This window comes from Xiphophorus maculatus, chromosome 16 (genome assembly GCF_002775205.1).
Source record: "Xiphophorus maculatus strain JP 163 A chromosome 16, X_maculatus-5.0-male, whole genome shotgun sequence".
NCBI lineage: Eukaryota > Metazoa > Chordata > Actinopteri > Cyprinodontiformes > Poeciliidae > Xiphophorus > Xiphophorus maculatus.
Window position 1 is genome coordinate 22,998,862 of NC_036458.1, and position 9,423 is coordinate 23,008,284.

Here is a 9,423-nt window from a genome sequence, read left to right on the forward strand (position 1 = left end):
CCTATTAAAGACAAATTGAACAAACACAGAAAAGACAAGAGAGTTGGATTCTTTCGATCTCGCGAGGAGAACGGACAGAGACGTGTTTACAGTTACAAATCTCCAACCGCTCTGAAACACATTTGTCCGCTCCTCTCTTTTTATTACTTTCAGAGTCCCTATCACAGAGAGCACTGCAACTCTAAGGGGTGGGGACAAACACTTCATTACTTAGTTGCAGTGCTAATGACAATCACTAACTAAACACATGTTATCTTGCATTAAGTCACAGAGTAAAAACAGAACAAGTCGTACATCCTCAAGGCGACGGTTCTACAGCTATCTAACAGTTCAAAGAAAGAAACAGTCCTGCTGAGTAATAAACCCTGTGAGCACGGTTATCACTGCTTCTCTTCAGGGAGGCCCTCTTGTAGAAAGGAAATAAAGTAAATCAAACAATACAGAAACATTCTTTATGCTGAAGGAAAAGAAAACAATAAAGGCATACAAGACGGAACATCATATAAGTAACACTATTGTTATAAATGAAACAACAAATATATGATAATATATATACATTTCACCTAACAAGGTGAGAGCAGCAGGCAGGTTTCCTCACAGCCGGATGTCATCGACTCCTATTAGAAGCAAATTCCTCAGGGTTTTGCTCTTGTAAGTTGAAGTCGAAAAGGAACAAAAGGCAACCATTTCAGACGTCTAGTAATTAAGATTTTGGTTACTCTTTCGTTGTGGGTACATTTCCGGGTTCAAATTCAAAAGGTGAGACGACAGTAAGTGTGTTGTTCAAACGAACATTTTGCAGGCAGAACACATCCGGTCAGAATCCTCGCTCGTCATTTGTTTCCACATCCAAGTCGAGCCTAAAGTGTCACGATGGGGATACATTTTCCTAACCCTGATGCAGAATCTCACTCAGAAGACAAGCTAAAAGATAAAAGGATTCCTTCACAATGATATTTAGAGAGTGTGAGAAATGTGACAATTAGGATTGCCTCACGATCTCTGAGCAATTTGATCTGGAGAAGGATCAGTATGTCACTCACTGTTTGAGTCACTTGATTGATGTGAAGAATTTCAGTGAGAGGAAGCGAACTGCAACTTGAGCCTCAGAAGTGTGTGGGAGGAGCGGCTCAGGTTCTGGTGTGGAGCAAAGTTGGTTGCTTGGATTCCTGAGTGGGTCAGTAAACAGAGAGTCTGACAATCCGGAGAGGGTCTGACCTTGATGGTAGAGAGTTTGTGGCGGGAGATTGGGAGGACATCGGAGCTGCAGAGAACAATCAAGGATGTGTTTTCACTGGAGAATCTGGATACATGACCTCAACCTGGAGCACAGGAGACAGCAGGACTTGAACACAGGAGGTTAAAGAAACTTTCAATTAGAGAGCTTAACATGAAGGATAGAGGTAGAGACTACCTCAAACATATTGGTTGACAAGCCTCAAAATCTCTAATGAGACTGATGAACAAAGGGTAGCCTCAAGCTACCGCAAATGGTTTGAAGTTCCCCAATTTTTCTTTTAACACCATAATGGCTTAAAGCATTACAAAGCAGAAGCCCGTTATGTAGAACATTTTATATCATCCTTAACTGTATAGTCTATTAATGTTGGGAGGATGCATTTTAATTTCTGAGCCTGCCAATATTTGTATCCCCTGTCTATGGACCTTACCAAGCTCCGCCCACAACCGACCCCCGTGACCGCAAGTCTCACAAACAAAGCCTGCGGCGTGTTGTTTCTATGTAAACATGACTCGATTAGTGCATCATTTCTACCGCACTAGCATATATTTTTATTTCACCCGGTTGGACAAATTTTCCTGCAGTCAAAAATGACTGTGAAATATGAGTTCAGTTTTTTAAGAAATGTACCGTTTTAGAAAACCCCATCCCAATGCTCTGACTCACCATGGATATGATTTCTTATTTAGAAGAACTCGGCATCTCAGGATTTTGCTGTTAACAAAATTGCTTTAATATTCTAAGTATGTAATGTTCTGGGCTTTTTTATTTTTTCATTTATCATTTTCATGTAATGCGTATGGGTCATAAAGACGTGTCACTGATGTAGCATAACATACTTTATTACAGTTCATAAACAGTGATAAAATAGTGATAAACAGTTTTAACACGCTGACAGAATGTTAGCCAGTGAATGGCAGGTCACCATGGCAACCAGTGACAGTTTAAATCCAGGGAGGTGACGAAGAATGCTAGCTAATGCTAGGACAGCAATATAACGGCAGGTAACCAAGGCAACTGGGGACAATTTAAATGTATGCCACAGTGTTAATAAACAAATAATCCTTCTTATTTGAGCACATTCTACTTGGAAAAACAAGAAGATCAGGAAAATGTTCCACAAAAAAAACTCCAACTGTTGGTAAAAATGGTCATAATGGTTCTCTATAGGTCACATACCAGTTCACTCCCACACACACACACACACGCACACACCCACACACACACACACACACACACACACACACAAGAAGGCATCCTGTGTGTAACCCAAAGTGAAGTGTGGGTTAGGTTTGCACAGTGCACAATGTAAATCATTCTCCCACTACCACAAAAACTAATATTTACAGTTTTCCTTTTTTTTTTCCAGTCTTGAGGTTACAGCCAATCAGCATCATAGCAAAACTAAATGGCGCTCATGATGGATTGGCTACTTTAGGAATGCTAGCCCATAGCATGTCAAGTAGCATTGTGGCTAGGTATTTCAGCTTCCCTAACTGCATTTTCCTGCTGAATATTTTACATCGATTAGGAAAATATTGACAAATTTCTTGCAAATAATCTGAAGTTGTGTTCCACTGAAATATCTGCAGATAGGAGAATCCGACAACTGTAAATAAAGAGGTATCCACTGTATGTGTCGGGTTCTGGGGGTCTTGGTCCTTTTGTCCTTTTTGTGTTTCTTTTCCCCTCTTCCTGGGGTGAGCCTGTAGCATCACTGTGGCCCACTGGATGGAGCCAGAGGCTGTCCACCTGGGAGGCGAGCCCAGGGGTTTTACGCACCTGGCGGTCATCATCTCATCATCCTCTGGAGGTTAAAGAAGCTGACTGCCAGCACTTCGACGCCGGAGTGTTTTACCTGGTTGGTAAACTGAGCCCCTCGGAGCTAGTCCTCTGAGCTTTTTCCCTCTAAGTAACTCTTCGTTGTCCTCTGTGCTCTTCAGGAATCGTTTACTCCTCGAGACGATTTGGATTCTCCAGAGTGGCTATTCAGCTGTTAATGAACAAAAAGCCACAATGGTAACAGAAGTAACTAGAAACTGACAAAAGTAGTAAAAAAAATTGTTTACTGACAAACTGATGAAAGTCAGACACTGTTTTTAAATTGTGGCTCAATTAAAATGATCATATCTAAAATCAAACCAAATATTCCTATTGCCATGAAACCAGATTGTTCCTCATCAATAATATTATTTAGCTCTGCTTTCAATCTTTTAGCAAATATGAGTATAAAAATCTTAACATCATTGTTTAATAGACTAACGGGTCTATATTTTCTATATTAAGTATATCTATTATTAGTTTTGGAATTAATTTAATCAAGCCTTGGCGAATAGTAAGGAGAAGCTCTTCCTTTATTTTTGTTTCCTCAAACATTACTTTCATGAATGGGGACATGAATCAGTAAAATACTTATTGAATTCGCTTGTTAAGCCATCATTCCCAAGGGATTTATTTTGTTTCATACCACAAATAGCTTCTTTGATTTCTTTTAGGCTAATTTCTTGATCACAAAATGTCATAAAGGAATGGTCAATAACATGGGATCCTCATTTTGGCCCCTAAGGAATAAATTCAAGCTTGCATCATTTTCTGCTGAAAACTCCTTATTCATTTGGGAGGACAGAGTTTGAATCGTTCTTGGTTGACCCCACCCCTGAAGCCATCTTTGATATTAGAGACCATTAGGTCTCTAATTTTTGCCATTAGAGATCATAAGTTCTCTAACAGCAAAAATTCAAATACAATAGAAATAATAATAGACAGCCATCAGGTTCACTGGAGTACTCAAACCCCTCCACCACGTTAAGGTGACGATTCCCCGGAGGGGTCCTCGGCGAACCCCATCAAATTGATCATAAAACCAATTTGATGACATCCCCCATCCTGAGCAAGCATATAGCGACAGTGGAGAGGAAATCTCAGTTTGAGCTGAGAGAAACCTCCAGCAGAACCAGACTCAGGACGGGCAGCCGTCTGCCTCGACTGGCCGAAGAAAAAGATGATAGAAAAGAGACACAAACACAAAGACAGGGACCTGCAGAAACACAAAACACAAAGTTAGCAAGAATATTGATGCATGATGCGTGTGTAAGTCACAAGATACAAAATTAAAGAGAAAACTCAACTGTGCATGACAAGGATAGGTAGAAATCCAGCAGCAGAGCAGCACACAGTGGAGGGGTGAAGAGAGGAATGGCACAGAAAAAACAGCCAGCTCCAGATCCAAAGCATCATAATCTGTAAATAGTTAATGCAACACACACAAACACAGGACAACAAACATAACCCAGGCAACATCCTCCAGGACCCAGAACTATTAACAACCAGAGTAGACAAACAACCATGAGAAAAAACCAGGCCAAATACCCCAACTAAGACGACCAGCCACGAGAGCCCACACAACCATAGACAGTGCCCAATGGTTGCCAAGAGCATAACCCCCCCTAAACCCCCGGTCGCCCCCACCCCCAACCCCCCGACCCAACCCAATTATATAAAAAATATTAACATTCTGTGGAGAATGTTCAATTTAGTTGTATCCATCCATCCATCAATCCATTTTCTTTTGCTTATCTGGGTTTGCTTGCAGATAATGTCATCTTTACTGTAGACACTGCACCAATCTGCCTATTGATCGCCTGCTCCACTTTTCCCTCAGTTGTGAACAAAATCCCACGATATTTAAACTACTCTGACACCGGTCATACAGTGACCTAACGAGACACTGATCCCGATCCTAGCTGCTTCACACTCGGCTGCGAACTGCTCCAGCGAAGGCTGTAGGTCACGCCCTGATGAAGACAATAGGACCACATCGTCTGCAAAAAGCAGAGACACAATCCTAAGGCCACCAAAACGGATACCTCAACTCCACAGAAGGACCAAGAGATTCTGTCCATAAAAGTTAGAAACAGAATATGGGCAACCTTTGCGGAGGCCAACTTTCACCAGAAGCAAGCCCGACTTACTGCCGGCAATGAAGACCAAGCTCAGACACCGGTCATACAGTGATCTAACAGGTCACCGATCCTCATCCTGGCTGCTTCACACTCGGCTGTGAACTGCTCCAGCGAAGGCTGTAGGTCACGCCCTGATGAAGACAATAGGACCACATCGTCTGCAACTAGCAGAGACACAATCCTAAGGCCACCAGAACGGATACCTCAACTCCACAGAAGGACCTAGGGATTCTGTCCAGAATCCAGGATCTGGGCAACCTTTGCGGAGGCCAACTCTCACCAGAAACAAGCCCGATTTACTGCCGGCAATGCAGACCAAGCTCTGACACCCACTGGGAGAGCCTAGCAAACCTCCCACATGGTTCCCAGAGGAACACAGTCGAACGCCTTTTCCAAGTCCGCAAAGCAGATGTAGACTGGCTGAGCGAACTTCCATGCACCCTCTAAGAGCCTGCTGTAGGTGTAGAGCTGGTCCAGTATTCCACAACCAGGATGAAGACCTGAATCCAAAGTTTAACTATCCAACGGACCCTCCTCTCCAGAACCACTGAATAGACCTTACCAGGGAGGCATAAGAGTGTGATCCGACTGTATTTGGAATACACTCTGCAGTCCCCCTTTTTGAAAAGGGGAACCACCACCCCGGACTGCCAATCCAGGGGAAATGCCCCTGATGTCCAATGACCAAAATCCCCAGACTTTGAAGACATGCACTAAGGGGATTGATAAGACCGTCAAAGTATTCTGGTCACCTACCCACACTGTCCCAAGCTGAGGTCAGCAGCACAGCATCCCCACTGTAAGCAGTACTGCTGCTGTACCACTTCCTCCTCCTGAGATGCCAGGTGGTGGCCCAGAATCGCCTTGAAGCCATAGGGAAGTTGTTCTCCATGAAGTCTTCAAACTCCTCCATGCCAGCGTTTCTGCCCCGGCGACCACATGAGGTGCATGCCTACATATCTATAATTTAGTTGTAGTTATAATAAAATGCAGGCACATGTAGTCCAGATATGCAAAATATGTATGAATGAAATGGATGTCTACACCGTTGAAATTTTAAACCCCTGTTTTGTACCCTAATTCTTTCTTCTGCTTCTAATTTTTACCCATTAACAAATGATTGTTTTCTACTCACAAAGGTTTTTGTGGGTAGAAAAACTTGTCTGTCAATTAATTTAATTAATTGGCAGGCATTTTGAAAAATAACACTTTTCCAAAAGAAATGTAATAATTTGAGTCTCAAAACTTACCTCTGTCCATACTTACCCTCTATCCATCCTCTTTCTCCACCTCTTCAATAAGCGATCTCTCCGTGGACTCTGACGTTGTAGAGGCAGGTGTACTTTGTGTGGCCCCAGTTACTGTTTATCTGTAGCTTTATGGAGCTAAAGGCCATTTTTTCATGGCTCTGTAATGATAAAATGATGTATTAGTTTAATATAGTACAGTAGAGCTAAGAGGGAGTTTATTAAAGGCAAAATAGTTTGAGATTTCAAAGCATTGCAAGAGCACCACCAACATTGCTTCAATGTTTTCCCATTTTGTCATACGTCCACAAATGTTCATGTATTTAATTGGCATTTTATGTAATAGTCCAACACAAAGAAGCATATAATTGTGAAGTGGAAGGTGATGAGGGTGATCTTCATCAGCAGATGGAAATAGTTATAAATACAGATCAGTCCTGGAAGAAAACCTGCAGAAGACTTAAAGTGAAACTCATCCCCAAATCAACTTTTTTTTGCTGACAAACTGTCTAAATATGTTATTTGGCATTTTATCTAAATAGATAGCATGTTCTGTGCAAAAGGACATTTTTTGTGCAAATCTTTCAGCTGGGCATTAATTTGCCTAAAATCATCTCATTACTGGTCTCATCATCATCGGTCAATCGGCTCTTAGGGAATTAAATTTTTCTGTTGGTTGCAGCAGTGGGGCTTGGTACAATTTAGTCATTAAGGTAACCAAAGCACAGCGCCCCTAAAACCAGTGGCACTCAGGAGTTGTTGCCAGCGTTGCCATGGCGATTGGTAAGCATTGACCGATAGCATTATTCAGTTTTACAGATGTGTGATTTGTTTGCAATGTGGACACAGAATGGGATGGGTCTCCTCTGCTCTGAGTGTTGGTGAGGGTTTGGTGTTGAGGATGACTGTATGAGACCAGCTGAGGAAGCCGGAGAAGCTTCTGGCAGCTAATGGCCGCTCTCGTTGCTCGCTCAGGGCGGACAAGCTGTCTGCAGCCGAGCAACACAGAGTTATCGCCATTAAAGTCTCCAACAACAGAGAAAAAGACTCTCTAGATTTACCAGATTTAGAATACGATGACGTTTATATTTTTAACATGAAAACACTGAAAAGTTCAATGGGTATAAATATGTTGCCAGTGATTAAGCAAAGTAGCAATAAAAAAAGCAACTGGGATAAACATACCGGTAGCTCAAAGGTCTGAAGAGAATCTCCATCCTCCTCATAGATAAAAGTTCCCAGGTGAGTCCACTCCTGTTCAGGTTCCCTCATTCCCTGCAAAACAAAATTAGACAAATATTCTTATAAATATGTCTGAAAGTTAGACTGAGTGTTGCTGTTTAATATTCAGATACTTGTGGCTTACATAGACAGAAAACTCCTTGGGAGCACTCCAGCTGTTACCAGTCGGGGACAACATTTTAGGCAGGTGACCCAAGGTGACGTGACTGATAAGGACTCTGTGGGACAGGGCGATGGCTAAATGTCCCTGGGAACCTTCAAAAGCCCAGCACTCTCCTGGATTTAGGCGAGTCCTCCCCTGAAGAGAAAACCAGTTCAAAGTTTCAGTGGGATGTTAAAATGGTAAACAAACAACCTTCTAACTATTACATCACATACAAACACCATTCTGCTTCGTATTCATGTTGCATTATGATTGCAGTTCAGTTCATACCTGGATGACAATGTCTGGGTGGATAAATGGCTCTTCTAGTGCAAACCCAAACCAACCGCATCTTTGTAGTTGGCCAGGATGTGCGGCTAATGGCCTCCACTGTAAAACCTTTGCTCCTGTTTTCAAACACACACAGAAAGTGAATTAAAACCATCTAAGCTTAAAACATTCAGTCAGATTTATGATAGCAATGACTTACCTTGTGATTTCAGAGCAAAGTTGGGCAACAAATCTGCCGATGGAAGAAGGTAGTCCATCTTATTCTGCAGGACTATCAGAACATCCTTCACTTCCTGTATTTGTCTTCCTTTATCTTCACATCCTGGGACCGAAACCTAAACACAATTGAAGTTAGATGTTGGGTCATATCACTAAAGAGGACATTCATATATGGGTTTTGATTAACAGAAAGCTTACTGCGTTTATGGTGGGGGGTGAAGAAACCAGAGGGTCCATGGAAAGAGGAGCAATAATGCAGGCAAATCCTGACAAATGAGGAGAAATGAGAAGAAGGTGGCAGGATTAGTGACACTGTTTTCAGACATAAAACTCTCTACAAAACTTAGAAATATCGGTGCTTGGCTGTTTGTAGAAGAAAATCATTTACCATAAAACAAGGCGAGAAATATGACGCTGACAAAACAACGTTTCAGCGTGAACTTCAATAGGTCCTCATTGCTGCAGCTGCTGCTGCTGCTGCTGCTGCAGCTGATGTTTCCTGAAGACGTCTCTTTTGTTGCTGCGTGGTTATACCGACGGTATGTCCACTTCCTGTTCAGCCAAGGTAGAACAAATACAAATATGTAAACAGATTCATAGATCCTAAGATTATTGAGTAAAATATGCAAAGTCGTTTTGGCAAAAGTATTCACTTCCCTTGAACTTTTTCACATCTTGTTTTTAATGACCCTTTACTTAACCAGGAAGTCACCATTGAGAATAAGAATCTATTATTCAAGGGAGACTTGGGTTATAATTCAATGTTATCACATTACAAACACAAACTTTGTACATTTTTTATCAGTCATACTTAGTTCTACATCTCTTTTGATCTGAGTTTGCTATTTTAATTTATGTACAGTATTATTTTCCTATGCTGTAAATTAGCCCTTCCTGCACAGCCTCTTATTTTTATTTTTCCCATCATATATTTTTAAGTTAGTTTGAATTTGCATTCAAACTAAGGTCTAAAAAATAGAATAAAGACCTTATAATGTCAACGTGAAAACTAACCTATATAAAAATAATAGCAACAAACAAAAAATATTTTACCTAAAATAAGTGGCTGCATAAATATTC

General features: G+C 41.5%; 1 protein-coding gene across 1 annotated transcript; it reads right to left on the reverse strand.

Annotated features, from left to right (window-relative positions):
* Positions 1 to 7,420: 7,420 nt before the first annotated feature.
* On the reverse strand, positions 7,421 to 8,405 carry LOC111611665 (SUN domain-containing protein 3-like). The gene is made up of 5 exons (XM_023349251.1): positions 8,324 to 8,405; positions 8,125 to 8,240; positions 7,816 to 7,989; positions 7,635 to 7,724; positions 7,421 to 7,438 (listed from the first exon to the last, which is right to left on the reverse strand). Exons 1-5 carry the CDS (start codon positions 8,379 to 8,381, stop codon positions 7,421 to 7,423), a joined length of 456 nt encoding a protein of 151 aa, XP_023205019.1. The 5' UTR covers positions 8,382 to 8,405.
* Between the last annotated feature and the right edge of the window lie 1,018 nt (positions 8,406 to 9,423).

Excerpts from the sequence above, each read along its gene's own strand:
- LOC111611665 (XM_023349251.1), bottom strand. The coding sequence starts at position 8,381 with ATGGACTACCTTCTTCCATCGGCAGATTTGTTGCCCAACTTTGCTCTG. Across the intron at positions 8,241-8,323 it reads CTTTGCTCTGAAATCACAAG|GAGCAAAGGTTTTACAGTGG; the intron begins GTAAGTCATTGC and ends GTTTGAAAACAG. Across the intron at positions 7,990-8,124 it reads ACCCAGACATTGTCATCCAG|GGGAGGACTCGCCTAAATCC; the intron begins GTATGAACTGAA and ends TTTTCTCTTCAG.